Raw genomic sequence first — 24138 nt, 5'->3', positions numbered from 1 at the left:
GAATGATTAAAAGCTCTAGGACACGCCCAACATGGCGACCGCGGTCTTAGTCCGCCATCTTGGATGCGGCGAAGCCATTTCTACAGCACATATATGAGGGTGACCTCTTCAAGATGGCTGCCGCGCCCCGACGGCCGCCATATTGAGTGTGGCAGGCTTCCTCTTTGCTCCAAAGTTCATTTTAAAGCCGATTTTTCTGCCTTTCGCAGCTGCTTTTCCAGCCTAGAGCGCAGCCCACCCAACTTTATCTGTTTGGAAGGTGAAAGATATGCTTGGAAAATGAGGATTCAAAGCTATTCTGCATTGCTCCAGCTGCCTGCTCCGTTTTAATTGCATTTCCTGGTCATTATAATTTTATTGTTTTATTGCATGTATCTCTGCAGCTGCTTTGGGGAGTTGGGGGTTTAAAGGCTGTGGAATCTACTTTTTTTGCCTTATCTTTGAGGTTGCATTTCTCTTCCCTAGCCTCTTTGGAGCCTTTCTTCTCCAGATGTTTGGGACTCCAATACCCATCATGCAGCATGGCCTGGGATGATGGAAATCTGGGACACCTGAATAAATTAGCAAGGCTTGCCAGCCTGCTTGCAGGTAGGCCTCGATTTACGACCACAATTGGGACAGGAGCTTCCGTCCCTAAGTGAGGCCGTTGTTAAGTGAGTCATACCCATTTTTTTTTTTTGCTGCGGTCATTCAATGAATCACTTTAGTTGGGTAAGTGAATTTAGCTTTCCTCACTGACTTTGCTTGTTGGAAGGTTGTTTATAAGCCGTCCAGGCTCACTGAGATTAGTGGGAGGGCAGCCAAATAAATTACAACTACAATTAAGCCCAAGATTTCTGTTGTTAAGTGAGTTTTGCCCCGTTTAACGACCTTTCCTGCTGCAGTTGTTAAGTGAATCACTGCAGTTGGTAAGTTAGGAACCCGGTTGTTAAGTGAAGCTGGCTTTCCCATTGACTTTGCTTGTGGGAAGGTCACAAAAGGGGGAATCACGTGACATATGAACCAGTTGCCAAGCATGTGGATTTTGATTACATGCCCATCGGGATGATGCAACGGCCGTAAGTGTGAAAAATGGTCATAAGTCACATTTCTCAGTGTCGTAACTTTGAACGGTCATTAAACGAACTGTTGTTAGTCGAGGACTACCTGTGCAAGGTTTGCCTTTGAGGCAGCTGGCCACATCGGCAAGATTTTTATAGGATTTTAAGCCTTTGGTGAAAGACATGTGAATAGAAATAGGAATAGGAATGGTACAGAATATAATATTTTGTTGGCCAATTTTGATTGGACACACAAAGAATTTGTCTCCGGTGCATAAGCTCTCAGTGTACACACATACAGTAACAAAAATGATAGGCCATAGATCAGTGATGGCTAACCTTTTTGCCATTCCGTGCCAGGAGGGGAGGCGGGGGAGGTTCGTGCGTGCGTGTGCCCACACCCATAATTCTATGCGCCCCACCCTGTGCATGTGTGCGCAACCCTCCCTTCCCCCCCCCCCCGCTCCTGGCATGCGATGGCCTGGTAGGCCCGTTTTTCTTTCTCACCTGGCTCCAGTTCCTCTATCTGGGGAGAGCAAAAACAGCCTGCATCTGGGGAGGGCGAAAACAGCCTTCCCCATTCCCTCGGAGGCCTGAAAACAATTCCCAACTCCCGGTTGGACAGGAAGTGAAGTTTTTTTGCTGTCCCCAGCCTCCAGAGCCTCTTGCGGGGATGGGGAAGGCTGTTTTCCTCCTCCCCAGATGCATAGAGAGGATCTGGAACCAGGTGAGAAAGAAAAACGGGCCTTTCCCACCCACCCCCAAAACCCTCCGGAGGCAGGAAACAGCCTGTTTCCCTACTTCTGGTGGGCCCAGAAGGCCCGAAAATCAGCTGGCCGGCGCGTGCATGTGTGCCATAGGTTCGCCATCACGGCCATAGATCATAAATCATGGTTTACATGTAATATATGATTTTATTATTTTAATTTTTTTTTCTTTTAATGACCCCATAATCCCTTGCATCGGGGTGGAGTCGGGGCAACTGAATGGAGCTGAGTGTTTACTGGCCGGATGCCTTTCCTGTCGCCAGGGCGGAGTTTTGTTCAGCAGATATATTCTCATTGTGCCCAGAGAAAGAAATATCTGCCTCTACCCTAGGATCGAACTCACAGCTTCCGGTAGAAAGAAAAAAAAGGAAACACATGGCTTTTTTATGATTAGAGGAAATATTCTCCTAGTGATCTCCTTTATCAGAAAAATATCTCTCTGATCAGACATATATGTCTTTTCTTGGGAGAATTTCATGTTTTAAGCAAAACAGACCTAGCTGCAAAATTCCCACTTCTTTTAAACTTTGATTGATTCCAGTGTGTTACCTTTAAGGAAACATTGTATTTTATGAAAGGATACTGGGTTTCTCTGACTTCAGATCAGAAGATCTGTTAAAATTAGTGGGGAGGGCAGATCAGAGGCTTTTTAACTTCTAACAAATCAATACAAGTAGTCCTCGACTTATAACAGTTCGTTTAGTGACCGAAGTTACAACAACGCTGGAAAAAATATGTATATCGTATGTACATTGTTTATGTTTGTTTATGTTTTATTAAATTTATATACCGCCCTACTCCCGAAGGACTCAGGGCGGTGAACAGGCACAGAATAAAATACATAAATACAAAAGTTAGAAACAATTTAAAACCAAATTAAATAATTTAGCCCAAGACAATTAAAAATCCCAATAATTTAAAACAAATTAAAATTTCAGTTTAAAAAATTAAAAGAAAGGGGAGAAAATTAGGCCTTGAAAATTAGGCATTGAGAGCATATGCACTGGAAATAAATTCCTTTTTTTAAAAAAATATTTTTTTTTATTTTTTAAGACAAACAAACATTTAATACATCAATCCTCCCTTCCCTGTGACGCCTCGGTGTTATCTTCTCCATCTTCCATGAGTTTCTTCTATCTTCACATTCATCCAAACTATTCTAACATGTCATTTCTAAATCAATATTATAGTCATCATTTGTACACAATTATAATATCAATCATTTATATCTCTTTTCCAACCAACTATAAAAATAATTTCATATTTTAAAATATTCTGATTCCTCCTTATCTTTAATCATCAAAGTTAATCTACTCATTTCTGCACAGCCTAAATTTTTTTTTATATTACTTCTTCCAAAGGTATTTTCTCCAATTTCCAATTTTGAGCATACACAATTCTTGCAGCTGTTATTGTATAATCAAATATACATTTTCCGTACTAATTTTTTCTGGAAAGATATCCAGTAGGAACAACTCTGGTTTAAATTCAGTACGTTGTTGTATCATTTCTTCCAGCCAGATTTTAATCTTGTACCAATAATTTTTTGCTTCGGGACAAGTCCACCACATATGGTAATAAGATCCTGGTGTTTGATGACATTTCCAGCATTTAGCTGATTTATCTTTAAATATTTTTGCTAAGTTCACCGGTGGCATATGCCATCTATAAAACATCTTATATTGATTTTCCTTATATGCTCTGGACATTGTTAATTTATAGTTCCTTTCCCATAGTTGTTGTCATTTTTCAAATTCGATTGGATAACCAAAATTTTTACTCCAGGCTATCATCGTTTCTTTTACTTGCTCCTCCTCCAATTCAATATACAACAAAAAATTATTAAAAATTTTTATTAAGTTTTCCTCTGTTCCCATGAGTATCTTATCCAGTTCAGTCTTCTCCATATAAAAATCATATAGTTTAGCATAAATTCCTTGTGTGTCTAATCACACTTGGCCAATAAAGGATTCTATTCTATTCTAAATGTGTGACTTATGACATTTTTTCACATTTATGACCATTGCAGTATCTCCATGGTCATGTGGGGATACATTCAGATGCTTGACAACTGACTCACACTTAACAATGGTTGCAGCGTCCCGAGGTCACGTGATCCCCTTTTGCGACCTTCTGATAAGCGAAGTCAACGGGGAAGACAGATTCACTTAACAACCGAGTTACTAACTTACCAACTGCAATGATTCACTTAACAACAGTGACAGGAAAGGTCGTAAAACGGGGCAAAGCTCACTTAACAAATATCTCACCTCACAACAGAAATTTTGGTTGTGGTCGTAAATTGAGGATTACCCTATATTGCAAATAGCGATCACATGACCACTGCCCAAATTCTGATCATGTGACAGCGGGAATCCTGCGACGGATCTAAGTGCACGGACCGATTCTATGTCCCTTTTTTCAGCGCCATCGTAACACTGAACGGCCATTAAACAAATGGTCGTATATCGAGGTCTGTCCTTGCTTAACCAAGAGTAAGGAAGGCCCACTGAACGTCTCTCCAAAGGCAGGTTTCACCAGATCAAAATAAATAAAATAAAATATCACCAATTCTGGGCTCCATTGTGGTCGTACGTCGAGGACTACCTGCATAATGATTTGATTGCTGTATTTGTTCGGTTTCCACATTCATTCAAAGTCAGCCATCTTTACATTTATTCGATGGCTGGATTTTGTTCCATTTCTTATATTTATTTGATTTCTAGAGCCACCATTTCAACCCATGGCTCTGGACAGCGCCCAGTTCAAAACCTAAATGGCAAATTGAAAACAATGTTGTTGTTGTTAGTTGCGAAGTCGTGTCTGACCCATCACGACTCCATGGACAACGTTTGTTGCGTCCCGTCAGCGGTCTGTACAGCTGGTGGCTGATTCGGACAGTGAGGAGGCTGGTGTGGTGCTGAGCCAGCAGCCTGTGCAGCTGGCACTCAAGTCGAACAATGAGGAGGCTGGAGAAGATGTGGTGCCAGAGGTGGGGATTCAGCCAGGGCCTTCAGAACCTCCAGAAGCTTCCATAAGTGAAGAATACGAAGAGGAGGAGCCTCTTCTCGATGCACGGGTGCGCAGAGCTGCCAAAAGGCAGGAGTGGCTCCTCAGGAGGAGGTCTCCTCGAGAGTAAGGCTTGGGGCTACTTGGCCACTCCCTTAGCCTATTTAAGGAGGAATGCCGACTGAAGCAATTTGCAGGGAACAACTTCGTTCACATAACTTCGTGTCTTGTTTTGCTTATCAGCTTCCTGCAAATTGCTTCTGGGCATTCTGCCAACCACAGTAAGCTTTCAGTATTATTCTTTGAATTCTTGGCGGCTGTTAATGCAGTTAATTAACAGCCGTTGTTGTAAAAAAACTGGTTTATTTAGTAAACTAAGGTTTGAACGGACTTTGTGTGTGCTGCGTTCTTTGGGGTCCGTAGCTGGGACAGAACAACGTTCTCCCAGGCCTTCGTGTCCTCTACCATCCTCTGGAGTCCATTTAAGCTCACGCCAACTGTTTCAGTGACTCCATCCAGCCACCTCGTTCTCTGCCGTCCCCTTCTTTTTTTGTCCTCCATCGTTCCCAGCATTAGGCTCTTCTCCAGGGAGTCCTTCCTTCTCATTAGGTGGCCAAAGTATCTGAGTTTCATCTTCAGGATCTGGCCTTCTAAAGAGCACTCGGGGTTGATCTCCTCTAGGACTGACCGGTTGGATGGCCTTGCAGTCCAAGGGACTCGCAGGAGTCTCCTCCAGCACCAGAGTTCAAAGGCCTCCATTCTTTGGCGCTTCCTTATGGTCCAACTTTCACAGCCATCCATTGCAACTGGGAAAACCATTGGCCTTGACTATACGCACTTTTGTTGGCAGGGTGATGTCTCTGCTTTGAAAACAACAAGGACATTTTACTCAGCTTACTGAAATTAGTATTTTTTAAGTTTAAGTAAAAATGTTTAACTAAAAATGAATAGCTTTTTAAAAGTTATCGAGGTATTAAAACGGTTAACTTTAAAGTTAAGAGATTTTAAAAGGTTTAACCTAAAATAGTATTTTTCTTTTTTCTTTTTCTTTTTTTTTCCCTAAAAAGATATGATTTAAAGAAAGTTTTAAAATGTTTAATTTAGAATTTTAAAGGGGGAGGCTGACGAATAACTTTTAAAAGAGGATTTAAAGAGTGTGAGGGAGTTTTGAATCTTGTAGTAAGTTAGTATACTTTAGTTTATGCTTGTTTAATGTTATACCCTGTTTTTGCTCTGGGAAGTCGGGGGGTGGGGGTTGAAGGTTGTGTGAGGATAAAATTGTCTAATTTTTAATAAAATTAAAAGATAGATAAATGTGTTAATAGAGAAGTAAGAAATGTGGGGGAAATATAATAAAGGAAATGATAATATTAAGATATGATAAATATTGGAAGAGTAAAAAGATGTATTCAGAAGATATATTGAATGATTGATTATGTATCGTTTGTTTGTTTATAAAATAAAAAAAAACCTTTTTAAATAAAAAAAAGAGAAAACAATAAAGACATTTTAAAAACAGTGATTTAAAAAGGATCCAAAATTCGTCCCGCTGCGGTCTCTCCAGTTGAGCAGGTGTAGGACTAACCTGGTTTCATTTTTCCGGCAGTGGTCCAGAATCCAGGCCTCAAGGATGGCGCAGGAGAGACGGAGGTCCGTCGGGCTGCCGGCCCCGTGCATCCTTGGCATCGATCTGGGTACCACGTCGGTCAAAGTGGCCCTGGTGGAAAAAACGAACAAGGGCCCGTCCCTGGTCGCCAGCTGCACCAAGCCGGTTCAGGCTGATGTGCCCATCAAAGACCCTCAGTTGCGGGTAAGGTGAATAGAGAATAAAGTTGGAAGGGACCTCGGAGGTCTTCTAGTCCAACCCCCTGCTCAAACAGGAGAACCCTGTACCGTTTCTGACAAATGGCTGTCCAGTCTCTTCTTTAAAAAACTCCAGTGATGGAGCACCCAGAACTTCTGGTGGCAAGTCGTTCCACTGGTTAATTCTTCTGGGACCTAGATTTCCATCCCTGATCATCTTTTGATTTCTGATTCATAGTCTGGAGAATCCCATTTTCAGTTTGACGTAGAGAATCCTGTAATGACTAATTGAGAATTAATTTCATAAACCCTTAATTCCTTCCTTCCTGCTTTCCTTCCTTCCTTCCTTCCTTCCTTCCTTCCTTCCTTCCTTCCTTCCTCTTTCTTTCTTTCCCACTTTCTCACCGTCCTTCCTCCTTCCTTCTTTCCTTCCTTCCCACTTTCTCACCTTCCTTCCATCTATCTATCTATCTATCTATCTATCTATCTATCTATCTTTCTTTCTTTCTTTCTTTCTTTCTTTCTTTCTTTCTTTCCTCCCCTCTTCCCTTTTTTCCTTCCTTCCCTTCTCTCCTGTTTTTCCTTCCTTCCTTCCTTCCTTTCTTTCCCACTTTCTCACCTTCCTTCCTTTCTTCCTTCCTTCCTTCTTCCTTTCTCTTTCTTTCTTTTCCACTTTCTCACCTTCCTTCCTCCTTCCTTCTTTCCTTCCTTCCCACTTTCTCACCTTCCTTCCATCTTTCTTTCTTTCTTCCTTTCTTCCTTCCTTCCTTCCTTCCTTCCTTCCTTCCTTCCTTCCTTCCTTCCTTCCTTTCTTTCTTTCTTTCTTTCTTTCTTTCTTTCTTTCTTTCTTTCATAGGAGAATGAGCAGGATGTCCACGGAATCATCGAAGCTTTGAACAACTGTCTGGTGACTCTTTCTCCGGCTTTTACCCAAAGAGTTTGCTGCATTGGCGTTTCCGGACAAATGCACGGGGTGATGTTTTGGGAAGCTGGAAAAGGTGAAATTTAGTACATAGAAGAACATGGTTAGGAGGCACCTCAGTGGTCTTCTAGTCCGACCGACCCACCAGAGTGGGGAGTCAGGGAATTATTTATTTTATTTATTTATTGGTTTGATTTATATGCCGCCCTTCTCCGGAGACTCAGGGCAGCTTGCAATGCAAAGTCAGCTTATTGCCCCCACAATCCGGGTCCTCATTTTACCTCCCTCGGAAGGATGGAAGGCTGAGTCAACCTTGAGCCTGGTGAGATTTGAACTCGCAGTAATTGCAAGCAGCTGGCAGCTAAGTGCTACATAATAGCACTTAGTCCGCTACACCACCAAGGCTCACACCAATGCTGTGGGTTCCATCCCTGAGGGAGATACACCTGATGGGACCCAGAAGAAGGGCCTTCTCCGTGGTGGCTCCCTCTCTCTCTGGAACATCATCCCCCCAGAGACTAGAATGGCCCCCAATCTGATACTCTTCCGGAAGGCACTGAAGATCTGGTTCTGCCAGCGGGCTTGGGGAACTCAGAGTGGGATGGAGCCAGGGGTGGACTTCAAAAATTTTAGCAAGGGGTTCTTTGCCCGGTTGCTGGGTGGGCGTGGCCATGGTGGGCGTGGCCATGTCAGCCTCCTGCACCATGGCGGGGGGGGGCATTTTTCTGTCCCCAGGCTCCAGAGGCTTTTTTTGAGCCTCCAGGAGGACAAAAAAGGCCTCCCCAGGCTCCGGAGGCCCTCTGGAGGCCAGAAATGGGCCCGTTTCCAGCCTTCTCAAACTTCTGGTAGGCCCGTTTTTCGCCCTCCCTGAGCCTCTGTGCGCGCCCTGCACTTACCTGCATCCAAAACGGGCTGCGTGGAGACTCCTGGGAGGGGTGGGGCGGGATGGGCAGGGCAAGGCAGGGCAGAGCAGGGCCAGCCAGGAGTGGGATTTGGGGGTTCTCCGAACTGCACCGAATCTTAGCTAGAGGTTCTCCCGAACCCTTGCAAACCCCCAGCAGCCCAGCCCCGGATGGAGCCCATTAAATGGCTCGTGTGAGGTGCTGTCGCCGGCGTGGTGGGGTTATTTTTATTTTATCATATATGATTCTCTCTCTGATTGGTCTCTGTCACTGCGTTTTTGTATTTACCAGATGAGCTCACATTTTTGGATTTGCAGACTTTCCGTAGCTTGCCAAATTTCTTATCCGTAAGCTAACTACGCATGTCCGCCTTCTTTCTTTCCTTCCTATCGTTTTTCTTTTTTCTCCTGCCGAGAAGTCCGGCTGCAGAGGGGTGGCCGGCAGGAACGTTGCCAAAATGTAATTATTTAGATAGTGAGATGTTTTTTTTTAATTTTCTTTATAACAAATAAATGAGTTTTTTTCTTAGAAAAATATATCTTCGGGGTTTATTTTCTTAATGTATGCTTGCAAGGAAAAGTCTCGATCCACGTCTCTAAAGTCCGGCTTCAGGCCTGGGTACAGCACGGAGACGGCATTGGTCGCATTGGTGGATGATCTCTGGAGGGCTCGGGACAGGGGTTGTTCCTCTGTTCTGGTCCTGTTAGACCTCTCAGCGGCTTTTGATACCATCGACCATGGTATCATGCTGCGCCGGCTGGAGGGACTGGGGGTGGGAGGCACTGTGTTGCGGTGGTTCTCCTCCTATCTCTCTGACCGGTCGCAGTCTGTGTTGGCAGGGGGGCAGAGGTCGACCTCGCGGCGCCTTGCTTGCGGGGTGCCGCAAGGGTCGGTCCTCTCACCGCTCCTGTTCAACATTTATGTGAAGCCGCTGGGTGAGATCATCCATGGTTTTGGGGTGCGATGCCATCTGTACGCTGATGATACTCAGCTGTACATTTCCACCCCAGACCACCCCAATGATGCCCTCGAAGTGATGTCCCAGTGTCTGGAGGCCGTGCGGGTCTGGATGGGGAGGAACAGGCTTCGGCTCAACCCTTCCAAGACCGAGTGGCTGTGGATGCCGGCGTCCCGGTATAGCCAGCTGGTGCCATCGCTGGCTATTGGGGGCGAGTCACTGACCCCCACAGAGGGGGCTCGCAACTTGGGCGTCCTCCTGGACACACGGCTGTCTTTAGAAGAGCATATGACGGCCGTGGCCAGGGGGGCTTTTTATCAGGTTCGCCTGATACGCCAGTTGCGCCCCTTTCTGGATCGGGACTCCTTGTGCACAGTCACTCATGCCTTGGTTACGTCACGCCTGGACTACTGTAACGCTCTCTACATGGGGCTCCCCCTGAGGAGCACCCGGAGGCTCCAGCTGGTGCAGAATGCGGCCGCGCGGGTGATTATGGGAGCGACGTGGCGCTCCCACGTAACACCTCTCCTGCGCGAGCTGCATTGGCTCCCGGTGGTCTTCCGGGTGCGCTTTAAGGTGTTGGTTCTCATCTTTAAAGCGCTCCATGGCTTAGAGCCAGGGTATTTGCGAGACCGCCTGCTGCTACTGATAACCTCCCACCGGCCAATACGCTCTCACAGAGAGGGCCTCCTCGGGGTGCCGTCGGTCAGGCAATGTCGGCTGGCGGCCCCCAGGGGAAGAGCCTTCTCTGTGGGGGCACCCGCCCTGTGGAATGAGCTGCCTCCTGGAATACGATTGATCCCGGACCTCCGGACCTTCCGTAAAGCCCTGAAGACGTTTTTATTTCATCAAGCCGGCCTAGCCTAAATGGTTTTTAATTGGGATTTTAAATTTTATGGATTTAGGGTTTTAAATTTGGGTAGCCAATGATTTAATTCTTTTAATTATCTTAACTTTTGCATTTGTATGTTTTTTAATTTTGGCTGTTCACCGCCCTGAGTCCCTTCTGGGAGAAGGGCGGTATACAAATTAAATAAATAAATAAATAAATAAATAAATAAAATCAAGGTGCGATTACCCAAAAGCAGAATGGGATTATTTAGCACCCTGACAGTCTCATTGTTTTTATATGATGTTTTTATATTCCTGTAAACTGCCTTGACTTGCCATGTGAGAATGGGCGGCAATATAAATCTCATGAAAGAGCCTTGGTAGTACAGTGGTCTAAGGCACCCTGTTATTAAGCTGGTTATTAAGACCAGCTGCCTGCAATTACTGCAGGTTCGAATCTCGCCAGGCTCAAGGTTGACTCAGCCTTCCATCCTTTCTAAGGTAGGTAAATTGAGGACCCAGTTTGTGGGGGCAATAAGCTGACTTTGTATAAATATATAAAAGGATGAAGGCTATTGCTTAACGCATTGTAAGCCGCCCTGAGTCTCCGGAGAAGGGCGGCATATAAATCAAATTAAAAAAAAAAAAAGAATGAATGAATGAATGAATGGCTGTAAGTCGACGAGTTACCCTGTTTCCCCGAAAATAAGACCTCCCCTGGTAATACGCCCAATTGGGCATTTGAGCACATGTGCTAAAATAAGCCCTCCCCAAAAATATTTAACCGCATGCACAGCCGGTCCCCGCCATTTCCTCTGGTTAGGGTTAGGGAGACAGAGCTGGAAATCAGGTAAGACGGCAAGAGGAGCCCCATCTCGCTCCATGCGCCCCCAAATAATAAGACCTTCCCGAGAGGAAAAGAAATATTTGATTATACATATTTTCACAGCTGCTAGACTCTCCTATGCCAGATATTGGAAAGAGAAAAGATGTCCAACTGAGGAACAGATAGTCAATAAAATATTGGAATGCGCAGAAATGTGCAGATTAATATATGTGTTAAACGGGAAGGAGGACTCAGAATTCTACACGATATGGGATTTGTGGTATAGATGGTTGGAAAATAAATGCAAAAGTTAACTCGTATGAGGGACAATGTTTAACTATTAATTAAATCTATATATCATAATTTAATTGTAATCATCTTTATAAGAACCTATGTATAAATTGTATGTTATTTGTATAAAATTATTAGATACCGCACCTGTAAATATACAAAATGACTACACGTTGCCGAACCGTAAAGGTTGAATTGTAATATATTCTTTATTTAATAAAAATCCATTAAAAAAAAAAAATAAGACCTTCCCGAAAATAAGGCCAAGCGCTTATTTCGGGGGTTCAAAAAAAAATATAAGACAGGGTCTTATTTTCGGGGAGACACGGTACCTGTTTAAATAACGTGCCACACAGGGGCCTTTGTGTGTCGAGGACACCGTGAAACAGCAGGATTGTGATCCGCCTGGTCCCTGATGCGCCTCCGCCTGAGCCCTCAGCTGCCTCTTCCAGGTGGGAAATGGACCGAAAGTGGAAGTCGGTGGAGTTTTCAGCCGGAGAAAGTCAGTCACCTCATCACCTGGCAAGATGGCCGCTGCAGCCCCAAATTCCTCTCTTCCCTCCCTGAGCCGCGTTCGCACCTCAGCGTGTCTTCCGGCTACGGCTGCGCCACCGTCTTCTGGCTCTTGAAGAACAGGTACGGCAGCCCTTCGGATGTCGGTCGGGGCTTCCTCCATGGGTCATGTTTTTGAACCAGGGGTCTCCAATCTTGGCAACTTTTAAGACGTGTGGACTTCAACTCCCAGAATTCCTCAGCCAGCAGCTGCTGGCTGAGGAATTCTGGGAGTTGAAGTCCACACGTCTTAATGTTGCCAAGATTGGAGACCCCTGTTTTTAACGGAGAATATTTGTGGCTTGGGGTCGAAATGAGGGGTCCTTGGTGCTCTGTGCGGTTAGTGTTTTTCTTGCAGACGTTTCATGGCCCAACTAGGGAACGTCATCAGTGCTAGAAGGGAGGGGGGTTTGCAAAAAGAAAGAGGAGGAGGAAAAGGAGGAGGGGGGAGGAAGAGGAGGAAAAGGAAGAAGAGGAAGAGGAGAAGGAGAAAGAGGGAGGAGGAAGAAGAGGAGGAAGAAGTGAAGGAAGAGGAAGAAGAGGGGGAGGGGGATGAGGAAGAAGAAAAAGGAGGAAGAAGAGGAAGAGGAGAAGGAGAAAGGGGGAGGAGGAAGAAGAGGAGGAAGAGGAGGAAGAAGTGAAGGAGGAGAAGGGGATGAGGAAGAAGAGGGGGAAAAGGAAGAGGAGGTGGAGGAGGAAGAAGGGGAGGAAAAGGAAGGGGAGGGGGAGGAGGAGGAAGAGGAGGAGGAGGAGAAAGAGGAGGAGGAGGAAGAAGTGAAGGGGAAGAGGAGGGGGAGGGGGATGAGGAAGAAAAAAGGGGGAGGGGATGAGGAGGAAGAAGAGGAGGAGAGGACTGTGAGGACCTTGGTGCTCTCTGAGCTTGGGGGTTTCCTTGCAGACGTTTCATGACCCAACTAGATAACGTCATCTGTTACGACCGCAACGGAGCCCCAATATTTCTGTTGTGGAGGGTCACATTGGTTCAGTGAGTTTTGCTCCATTTTACAACCTTTCTTGCCACCGTTGTTATGTGAATCCCTGCAGTTAGTGATCAGTTAGTCATTCGGTTGTTAAGTGAATCGGGCTCCCCCACCGACTTTGCTTGTCAGAAGGTCGCCAAAGGAGATTCGCGTGACGCCCCCCCGACACCCCCCTCCCCCCTGCGGGACACTGCAACCGTCATAAATACGAGCCGGTTGCAGAGCATCTGAATTTCGATCACATGATCACGAGGATGCCGGAAAGGTTGTAACTGTGAAAAAGGGTCAGACGTTTTTCAGTCCCGTCGTAACTTTGAATGGTCACTAAATGAACTGTTGCAAGTTGAGGAATATATATGTGTGTGTGTCTGTGTGTATGCATATTTTTATGCCACTCAGTTTTTCCATAATGTATGGAAAGTAATAAATGTACTTTCTTTCTTTCTTTCTTTCTTTCTTTCTTTCTTTCTTTCTTTCTTTCTTTCTTTCTTTCCTTCCTTCCTTTCTCTTTCTTTCTTTCTTTCTTTCTTTCTTTCCTTCCTTCCTTCCTTCCTTCTTTCTTTCTTTCCTTCCTTCCTTTCTTTCCTTCCTTCTTTCTTTTTTCTTCCTTCTTTCCTTCCTTCTTTCTTTCCTTTCCTTCCTTCCTTCCTTCCTTTCTCTTCTTTCTTTCTTTCTTTCCTTCCTTTCTTCCTTCCTTTTTTCTTTCCTTCTTTCTTCCTTCCTTCCTTCCTTCCTTCCTTCTTTCCTTCCTTCCTTCCTTTTTCTTCTTTCTTTCCTTCCTTCCTTCCTTCCTTTCTCTTTCTTTCTTTCTTTCCTTCTTTCCTTCTTTCCTTCTTTCCTTCCTTCCTTCCTTCCTTTCCTTCTTTCTTTCTTCCATCCTTCCTTCCTTCCTTTTTCTCTTTCCTTCCTTCCTTCCTTCCTTCCTTCTTTCTTTCTTTCTTTCCTTCCTTCCTTCCTTCCTTCTTTCCTTCCTTCCTTCCTTCCTTCTTCTTTTTTCTTCCTTCCTTCCTTCCTTCTTTCCTTCCTTCCTTCCTTCCTTCCTTCCTTCCTTCCTTCCTTCCTTCCTTTCTTTCTTTCTTTCTCTTTGTCTGTCTGAACTGCTTGTCTTTCCTTACTGCCTAGGCCAGATTTCCTGGCACCCTACACCGCTGCTGGAACGATCCAGGACTACGTCGTGGCCATGCTTTGCGGCCGAGAGAAGCCACAGATGTCCGTGCAAAATGCTGCTGCCTGGGGATACTTCAGTAGCCTCGATAAATCCTGGAACACTACACTGTAAGTCTCAGCATGGCCTCAAAGGGGGCCTGGCCACCCCATTGTTCTGCCCCAGCTACGAAACCCCAAAGAACGCAGCACACACAAAGTCCGTACAAACCTTAGTTTACTAATTAAGGACTACTAATGAGCTTTCTTAGTAGTTGTTCGGACACAAACACAGTTTAAATCAGTCTTTTCTGAACAAGGGCTGTTAATTTAACTTCATTAACAGCCGACAAGAATCCAAAGAATAATAACTCAATTCTGAGGCACAGTCTTTCAGATAACCGTAATCTTACTGTGGTTGGCAGAATGCCCAGAAGCAATTTGCAGGAAAACTGACAAGAGAGAAACAAGAGCCAAATCAAACGTTTTCTGAAATCAAGACGCGAAGGAGAGTGAACTAAAGTTGTTCCCTACAAATTGCTTCAGTCGGCGTTCCTCCTTAAATAGGCTAAGGGAGTGGCCAATTAGCCCCAAGCCTTACTCTCGAGGAGACCTCCTCCTGAGGAGCCACTCCTGCCTTTTGGCAGCTCTGCGCGCCCGTGCATCGAGAAGAGGCTCCTCCTTTTCTTCCTCTTCACTTATGGGAGCTTCTGGAGGTTCTGAAGGCCCTGGCTGAATCCCTGCCTCTGGCACCACGTCTTCTCCAGCCTCCTCACTGTCTGACTCGAGTGCCAGCTGCACAGGCTGCTGGCGCAGCACCACACCAGCCTCCTCACTGTCTGAATCAGCTACTAACTGCCCAGGCCGCTGATGTTGCACAGCACCCATACACTGTTCCCTCTACCATCTGTGCACTGGGGTTTCTGCCACCTGCCTTCTGACCTAAGTGTAGTACAAAAAATTGTCTTGCTACAATGTCCTACCTGTCAGTGACTACTTCAGCTTCAACCGCAATAACACACGAGCACACAATAGATGCAAACTCAAGGTAAACCACTCCAAACTCGATTGCAGAAAATATGACTTCAGCAACAGAGTGGTCAATGCCTGGAATGCACTACCTGACTCTGTAGTTTCTTCCCCAAACCCCCAAAACTTTAACCTTAGACTGTCTACTGTTGACCTCACCCCATGCCAAACAATGTAGGCTGGTGACCCCCAGGGGGAGGGCCTTTTCTGTAGGGGCACCTACCCTCTGGAATCAGCTGCCTCCAGAGATAAGGAGAATCCAAGACCTCGGTGCCTTACGCCGTGCCCTTAAAACTTTCTTTTTCCAGCAAGCCGGGCTGGCTTAACATATTTTAAAATATTTTTAATTGGTTTGTCATTTTAAACTAGTGCCAAATTAATATATATCCTTTTAATTGTTTTTAATGTTTATATTGTATGTTTTTATCTGGCTGTACACCGCCCTGAGTCCCTCGGGAGAAGGTGCGGTATATAAATTCGAAGTAAAATAAAAAAAATAAAAAAAAAATTCCTAAGAGGTCTTTAAGGGGCGTGCATAAGCGAACCAGCGTGCCTACCGTCCCTGTCCTACTGCCCCCATTTATTTGTACTCATTTCCTATGTTCATGTCCATGTTTATACTTATGCCTGTTTTCTTGTACATGTTTGACAAACTAACTAACTAAAATAAAATAAATAATATGATAAACCTGGCAACTTGAATATGGGTGGAATTCTAGAATCCCCCAGCCGGCCTGCTTTAAGTGGGTGTAATTCAGTTCCCAGAATTCCTCAGCCAGCATACTTTAAGAAGGGTGGACTTCCACTCCCAGAATTCTCCAGCCAGCCATGCTTTAAGAAGGATGGACTTCCACTCCCAGAATCCCCATCCAGCAATGCTTTAAGAGGGGTGGACTTCCACTCCCAGGATTCCCCAGCCAGCATGCTTTAAGAGGGATGGACTTCCACTCCCAGAATTCCCCAGCCAGCATGCTTTAAGATGGGTGGACTTCCACTCCCAGAATCCCCCAGCCAGCAATGCTTTAAGAGGGGTGGACTTCCACTCCCAGAATTCCCCAGCCAGCATGCTTTAAGATGGGTGGACTTCCACTCCCAGAATCCCCATCCAGCAATGCTTTAAGAGGGGTGGACTTCCACTCCCAGAATTCCCCAGCCAGCATGCTTTAAGATGGGTGGACTTCCACTCCCAGAATCCCCCAGCCAGCAATGCTTTAAGAGGGGTGGACTTCCACTCCCAGAATCCCCATCCAGCAATGCTTTAAGAGGGGTGGACTTCCACTCCCAGAATTCCCCAGCCAGCATGCTTTAAGAGGGGTGGACTTCCACTCCCAGAATTCTCCAGCCAGCCATGCTTTAAGAAGGATGGACTTCCACTCCCAGAATCCCCATCCAGCAATGCTTTAAGAGGGGTGGACTTCCACTCCCAGGATTCCCCAGCCAGCATGCTTTAAGAGGGGTGGACTTCCACTCCCAGAATCCCCATCCAGCAATGCTTTAAGAGGGGTGGACTTCCACTCCCAGGATTCCCCAGCCAGCATCCTTTAAGAGGGGTGGACTTCCACTCCCAGAATTCTCCAGCCAGCAATGCTTTAAGAGGGGTGGACTTCCACTCCCAGGATTCCCCAGCCAGCATGCTTTAAGATGGGTGGAGTTCCACTCCCAGAATTCCCCAGCCAGCATGCTTTAAGATGGGTGGAGTTCCATTCCCAGAATTCCCCAGCCAGCATGCTTTAAGAGGGGTGGACTTCCACTCCCAGAATTCTCCAGCCAGCAATGCTTTAAGAGGGGTGGACTTCCACTCCCAGGATTCCCCAGCCAGCATGCTTTAAGATGGGTGGACTTCCACTCCCAGAATTCCCTAGCCGGCATGCTTTAAGAGGGGTGGACTTCCACTCCCAGAATTCCCCAGCCAGCATGCTTTAAGATGGGTGGAGTTCCATTCCCAGAATTCCCCAGCCAGCATGCTTTAAGAGGGGTGGACTTCCATTCCCAGAATTCCCCAGCCAGCATGCTTTAAGATGGGTGGAGTTCCACTCCCAGAATTCCCTAGCCGGCATGCTTTAAGACGGGTGGACTTCTTCTCCCAGAATTCCCCAGCCAGCATGCTTTAAGAGGGGTGGACTTCCATTCCCAGAATTCCCCAGCCAGCATGCTTTAAGATGGGTGGACTTCCACTCCCAGAATTCCCCAGCCAGCATGCTTTAAGAGGGGTGGACTTCCATTCCCAGAATTCCCCAGCCAGTATGCTTTAAGATGGGTGGATTTCCACTCCCAGAATTCCCTAGCCAGCATGCTTTAAGATGGGTGGACTTCCACTCCCAGAATCCCCCAGCCAGCAATGCTTTAAGAGGGGTGGACTTCCACTCCCAGAATCCCCATCCAGCAATGCTTTAAGAGGGGTGGACTTCCACTCCCAGAATTCCCCAGCCAGCATGCTTTAAGAGGGGTGGACTTCCACTCCCAGAATTCTCCAGCCAGCCATGCTTTAAGAAGGATGGACTTCCACTCCCAGAATCCCCATCCAGCAATGCTTTAAGAGGGGTGGACTTCCACTCCCAGGATTCCCCAGCCAGCATGCTTTAAGAGGGGTGGACTTCCACTCCCAGGATTCCCCAGCCAGCATGCTTTAAGAGGGGTGGACTTCCACTCCCAGGATTCCCCAGCCAGCCATGCTTTAAGAGGGGTGGACTTCCACTCCCAGGATTCCCCAGCCAGCATGCTTTAAGAGGGGTGGACTTCCACTCCCAGAATTCTCCAGCCAGCAATGCTTTAAGAGGGGTGGACTTCCACTCCCAGGATTCCCCAGCCAGCATGCTTTAAGATGGGTGGATTTCCACTCCCAGAATTCCCTAGCCAGCATGCTTTAAGATGGGTGGACTTCCACTCCCAGAATTCCCCAGCCAGCATGCTTTAAGAGGGGTGGACTTCCACTCCCAGAATTCCCCAGCCAGCATGCTTTAAGAGGGGTGGACTTCCATTCCCAGAATTCCCCAGCCAGCATGCTTTAAGAGGGGTGGACTTCCATTCCCAGAATTCCCCAGCCAGCATGCTTTAAGAGGGGTGGAGTTCCACTCCCAGAATTCCCTAGCCGGCATGCTTTAAGACGGGTGGACTTCTTCTCCCAGAATTCCCCAGCCAGCATGCTTTAAGATGGGTGGACTTCCACTCCCAGAATTCCCTAGCCAGCATGCTTTAAGATGGGTGGATTTCCACTCCCAGAATTCCCTAGCCAGCATGCTTTAAGATGGGTGGACTTCCATTCCCAGAATTCCCCAGCCAGCATGCTTTAAGATGGGTGGACTTCCACTCCCAGAATTCCCCAGCCAGCATGCTTTAAGAGGGGTGGATTTCCACTCCCAGAATTCCCTAGCCAGCATGCTTTAAGATGGGTGGACTTCCATTCCCAGAATTCCCCAGCCAGCAATGCTTTAAGATGGGTGGACTTCCACTCCCAGAATTCCCCAGCCAGCATGCTTTAAGATGGGTGGATTTCCACTCCCAGAATTCCCCAGCCAGCAATGCTTTAAGATGGGTGGACTTCCATTCCCAGAATTCCCCAGCCAGCATGCTTTAAGATGGGTGGACTTCCATTCCCAGAATTCCCCAGCCAGCAATGCTTTAAGATGGGTGGACTTCCACTCCCAGAATTCCCCAGCCAGCATGCTTTAAGATGGGTGGATTTCCACTCCCAGAATTCCCCAGCCAGCAATGCTTTAAGATGGGTGGACTTCCACTCCCAGAATTCCCCAGCCAGCATGCTTTAAGATGGGTGGACTTCCATTCCCAGAATTCCCCAGCCAGCAATGCTTTAAGATGGGTGGACTTCCATTCCCAGAATTCCCCAGCCAGCATGCTTTAAGAGGGGTGGACTTCCATTCCCAGAATTCCCCAGCCAGCATGCTTTAAGAGGGGTGGATTTCCACTCCCAGAATTCCCTAGCCAGCAATGCTTTAAGATGGGTGGACTTCCATTCCCAGAATTCCCCAGCCAGCAATGCTTTAAGATGGGTGGATTTCCACTCCCAGAATTCCCCAGCCAGCATGCTTTAAGATGGGTGGACTTCCACTCCCAGAATTCCCCAGCCAGCATGCTTTAAGAGGGGTGGACTTCCACTCCCAGAATCCCCCAGCCAGCATGCTTTAAGAGGGGTGGACTTCCATTCCCAGAATTCCCCAGCCAGCAATGCTTTAAGATGGGTGGATTTCCACTCCCAGAATTCCCTAGCCAGCATGCTTTAAGATGGGTGGATTTCCACTCCCAGAATTCCCTAGCCAGCATGCTTTAAGATGGGTGGACTTCCACTCCCAGAATTCCCTAGCCTGAATGCTTTAAGAAGACTGAACTTCAGCTCCCACAATTCCCCAGCCAGCATGGCTGCCTGGGGAATTCTGGGAGCTGAAGTCCTCCCCTCTTAATGCACTTTCTTTAACATTTAAGTTAAGTTTAAGTTAAGTTTAAAAATGTTCTTTTTATTTTAAATGCATTCATTGTGGTGGGGGGCCTTAAAAATAGAATAAATACAGAAATGGAACTAATACAGCAATCAAACAAATATAGAAATGGCATAAAGAACTATAAAAATGGAGTACAGGCAGTTCTCAATTTAACCACCATTCATTTGAAGTTACAATGCCACTGACAAACAATGACTTATGACCGGTTTTCACATTTATGACCGTTGCAGTATCCCCATGGTCACTTGACGCTTGACAACTGACTTATATTTATGACGGTTTTGCGACCTTCTGACAAGCAGTAGTCAATGGGGAAGCCAGATTCACTTAACAACCGTGTGACTAGCTTACCAAATGCAGTGATTCGCTTAACAACGGTGGCTATAAAAGTCCTTAAATGGGGCAAAACATAACTTAACAACTGTCTCGCTTAGCAATGAAAAAATTGGGCTCAATTGTGGTCGTAAATGGAGGTCTACCTACCCGTATTATTCAGCCTGCTTCTCTTCTCATTCCTGCTTCTCTTTTTTTTAGTTTGAAAGACGCTGGCTTTCCTATCCACTTGCTTCCTGAAGTGGTCGATTCTGGAGATCTTGCTGGGGAAACCTGCCAGGTGTGGCACCGGATCCCAGCCGGGACCAAGGTTGGGGTAGCCTTGGGAGATTTCCAGTGCTCGGTTTACTCTTGCATGTCTGAAAACAGCGATGCAGGTAGGTGCCGCTGAAGCCAAGAATGGAAATGTTGGAACTTGAGCGAGGGAAGATTATTCTGCTTTGCAGGAAAAGGTAACTTACTGCAGGTTCGAATCTCGCCAAGGCTCAAGGTCGACTCAGCCTTCCATCCTTTCTAAGGTAGGTAAATTGAGGACCCAGTTTGTGGGGGCAATAAGCTGACTTTGTATGAATATACAAAAGTATGAAGGCTATTGCTTAACGCATTGTAAGCCGCCCTGAGTCTCCGGAGAAGGGCGGCATATAAATCAAATTAAAATAAAAATAAAATAAAAAATAAACTTTAGGCTTGTAGAGGAATTTGGCTCTGTGGGGTCCTTGGGCCTCTCTGAGCTGGGCGGTTTCTTTTGCAGACGTTTCATGACCCAATTAGCTTACTGTTGTGATCTAGGCTTCCTGAGTCATTAAAACACACGAGTTGTCCCAAAAACCTCTTTTATTACAACAGCTGTGAATTACGTTCATTCACAGCTGAGTCCCAGTTAGTTGCAAAAAGTCCTTCGGGATAATCACCCACCTTTATCTCCCTTGACACTCTTCCAAAAACCTACTTGGCAAAGCCACACGGAGTCCAGAATCAAACAGAGATGCCGACTGGAAACAGAATTAACAACGTTGCTTTCCTACAAAGAGCCCAAGAGCCTTTGCTGCTCTTTTTAAGCCTTATGGGAGGGGCCAATCTTCTCCAGGCCTTACTCCCGAGTTGTCCCTTTAGTTTTAACTGTTCGTGCCTTCTGGCAGCTCTGCGCATGCGCGCACTAGGAATAGGCTCCTCCTGTTCCTCTGCCCCTCTGCTGTCCGACTCTGGAGGCTCCGGAGTCCGTGCATTGCTCCCAGATGGCCCTGGCCCCATCTCTGCCTCTGACGCAGAGCCCTCGTCCCAGCCTTCCCCAGACTCTTTCTTCCCCATAAATTTTGGGCTCCGTTGTGGTCGTACGAGAATGGCTGTTTGTAAACCTAAATAAATGAAATACTTTTGCCACTTAACTTAGTTGAGCAACGGGCTGGGGGAAAAGTCTCATTTTTAAAAGGAGGCTTCTCGTTTTTACTTTATTGTCTCTCTCTCTCTCTCTCTCTCTCTCTCCTTCCCGCCTTCCCGCCTGTCCAGTTCTCAACGTCGGGACGTCTGCCCAGTTGGCGGTCTCCATGCCCCCCGAGTTTCAGCCCGTGGAGTCCCCCGATCCGAATTCCCCTGTACAGTATTTCCCGTATTTCGACAACTGCTACCTGGCGGTGGCTGCTTCGCTGAACGGCGGAAATGTGATGGCGACGTTCGTGAAGATGCTGGTTGGATGGATGGCTGAGCTAGGTAGGGGGGGGCTTAGCTTAGCTCTGGGAACGCAAGCAGAGGGAGGGGTGGGGAAGGTTTGCTGTCCTCAGCCTTGCAATCCCTTCCTTCCTTCTTTCCTTCCTTCTTTCCTTCCTTCTTTCCTTCCCTCTCTCCTTCTTTCCTTCCTTCCTTCCTCTCTCCCTCCTTCCATCCATCCTTTGTTCCTTTCTTCTTTCCTTCCCTCCCTCTCCCTCCCTCCCTCCCTTCCTCCCTCCCTTCTCTTCCTCCTTCTCCCTCCCTCCTTTTCTTCTTTCTCCCTTCCGTCCTTCTTCCCTACTTCCTTCCTTCCTTTCTACTTTCTCACCTTCCTTCCATCCTTCTTTCCTTCCTTCCTACTTCCTTCCTTTCCACTTTCTCACTTTCCTTCCATCCTTCTTTCCTTCCTACTTCCTTCCTTTCCACTTTCTCATTTTCCTTCCATCCTTCTTTCCTTCCTTCCTCCCTCCTTCCTCCCTCCCTCTTTCCTTTCTCTTCCTCCTCCCCCCTCCGTCCCTCCCTCCCCCATTCTGTCCTTCCTTCCTTCCTTTCCCATTCTTTCCTTCCTCCCTCCCTCCCCCATTCTACCCTTCCTTCCTTCTTTCCTCCCATCTCTTCCTCCTCTCCCCTCTCTTCCTTTCTTCCCTCTCGCCTTCCTTCCACTCTTCCTCCCTTCCTCCTTCATCTTCCCTCTCTCCTTCCTCCCTTCCCCATTCTTTCCTTCCTTCCTTTTCACTTTCTCATCTTCCTTCCTTCCTTCCATTTCTTTCCTCCTTCCCTCCCTCCTTCCTCTTCCTCCTCCCCTTTAACAAATGTCACACTCAGCAACAGAAATTTGGGGCTGTATAGTGGTCATAAATCGAGGTCTTCCCCGTTCACCTTCAATCCCTGCTCCACTGTCTCCTCCTTTTTCGCAGGGATCGAAGTCTCAGAATCGACTCTCTACCGACCGATGATCGAAGCCGGCCTGACCCACGCCGAGACCCGTCTTCACATCTGCCCCACTGTCTTCGGGGAAAGGCACGCGCCCACCAGTCTGGCTTCGGTGACGGCGATTGCGGCTTCCGAAATTTCCTTGGGGCAGGTGATCCGGGCTTTGTGCCGAGGGGTGATCCGAAACCTGCACTCCATGCTTCCCTCCGAGAGCTTGAAGGACGCCGGGGCGAAACGGATCGTGGCCAGCGGAAGCGGACTCTGCCGAAACGAGGTGATGAAGCAGGAAGTGGAGGCGGCCTTCGCTCTCCCCGTGGTCTACGGCAAAGTCGCCGATGCTGCCGTGGGTGCGGCTTACGTGATGCTAAAGAGGAATTACGGCAGAACAGAGCCGGAAGGGACCTCGGAGGTCTTCTAGTCCAACCCCCTGCTCAGGCAGGAGATCCTACGCCATTCCGGACAAATGGCTGTCCAATTTCTTCTTAAAAACTTCCAGTGATGAAGCACCCACAACTTCTGGTGGCAAGCTGTTCCACTGGTTAATGGTTCTCACTATCTGGAAGTTTCTCCTTAGTTCTAGGTTGCATCTCTCTCTTGATTAGTTTCCCCATAAAAGGGATCAATATTAACCTTGGGCATGTGATCGAATTCTGAGGTCAATCAGGAATCATAGAATCTTAGACTCAAAAGGGACCCTGGAGGTCTTCTAGTCCAACCCCTTGCTCAAATCAAGAGGTCTTAGGTCATTGCAGCTGAGATTCTTGATCTCTCTATAACTGAATCAATCAGAATACAACTGGAAGGGACCTTGGAGGTCTTCTAGTCCAGCCCCCTGCTCGAGCAAGAGATCCTAAACCATTCCAGACAAATGGCTGTCCAATCTCTTCTTAAAAACCTCCAGTGTTGGAGCACCCACAACTTCTGGTGGCAAGCAGTTCCACTGGTTAATGGTTCTCACTGTCAGGAAATTTCCAGATGGCTTCCCCTCTTGATTACAGGCAGTCCTTGACTTACAACAGTTCATTTAGTGACCAAAGTTACAATAGCACTAAAAAAAAGCGACTTATGACTGTTTTTCACACTTACGACCATTTCAACATCTCCCCGGTTACCGTGATCAAAATTCAGAATTTAATTTTTTTTCTAAAAAAGAAAAGTGACCAAAGGATTATACATTAAAACCGATTTGTAAAGAAAAATTATCTCCGACTTTCTTTTTGGGACAGAGCTAATAATAACTGAGCCCCTTCTCTCTGAATGCACTGATGATGTTACCTAGTTGGGTCATGAAACGTCTGCAAGAAAACAACCAAGCTCAGAAAGGACCCAGGACTCCATAGTCGTAGTCCTCCGCCACCACCTCCTCCTCTCCACAACCATCCTCCCATCTAGCACTGATATTGTTCTCTAGTTAGGTCATGAGATGTCTGCAAGAAAACCATCAAGGTCAGAGGGCACCCTTCAGTCCTCCTCCTCCTCCTCCTCCTCCTCCCTTCCCCAAAGCCCCTCTCCTCTAGCACTGATATTGTTCCCTAGTTGGGTAATGAAACGTCTACAAGAAAACAACCAAGCTCAGAAATCACTGAGAATCCCCCACAGTGCTTCCCCTCCTCCTCTCCACACACCCCACTCCCTTGTAGCACTGATGATGTTATCTAGTT

The 24138-nt window shown here is 46.8% G+C and overlaps 1 protein-coding gene across 3 annotated transcripts; it reads left to right on the top strand.

Moving 5' to 3' along the window:
• Nucleotides 1-104: 104 nt before the first annotated feature.
• On the top strand, nucleotides 105-23676 carry SHPK (sedoheptulokinase). 3 transcript variants are annotated; one of them, XM_034407022.3, is made up of 9 exons: nucleotides 106-342; nucleotides 466-588; nucleotides 6423-6626; nucleotides 7476-7617; nucleotides 11802-11985; nucleotides 14004-14156; nucleotides 20042-20217; nucleotides 21347-21547; nucleotides 22462-23676. In XM_034407022.3, the coding sequence occupies exons 3-9, from the start codon at nucleotides 6447-6449 to the stop codon at nucleotides 22893-22895; spliced, it is 1470 nt and encodes a 489-aa protein (XP_034262913.2). In that variant the 5' UTR covers nucleotides 106-342; nucleotides 466-588; nucleotides 6423-6446; the 3' UTR covers nucleotides 22896-23676. The 3 variants fall into 3 exon arrangements, with proteins under 3 accessions (XP_034262914.2, XP_034262913.2, XP_087739605.1); XM_034407023.3 differs by lacking the exon at nucleotides 466-588 and having other exon boundaries at nucleotides 105-342; XM_087883479.1 differs by lacking the exons at nucleotides 106-342; nucleotides 466-588; nucleotides 6423-6626 and having other exon boundaries at nucleotides 7500-7617; nucleotides 11706-11985.
• Nucleotides 23677-24138: the final 462 nt, after the last annotated feature.

The sequence above is a fragment of the Pantherophis guttatus genome, chromosome 1, assembly GCF_059756535.1.
Source record: "Pantherophis guttatus breed Tessera chromosome 1, ASM5975653v1, whole genome shotgun sequence".
NCBI lineage: Eukaryota > Metazoa > Chordata > Lepidosauria > Squamata > Colubridae > Pantherophis > Pantherophis guttatus.
This window is presented reverse-complemented; position numbering and strand designations above follow the sequence as displayed.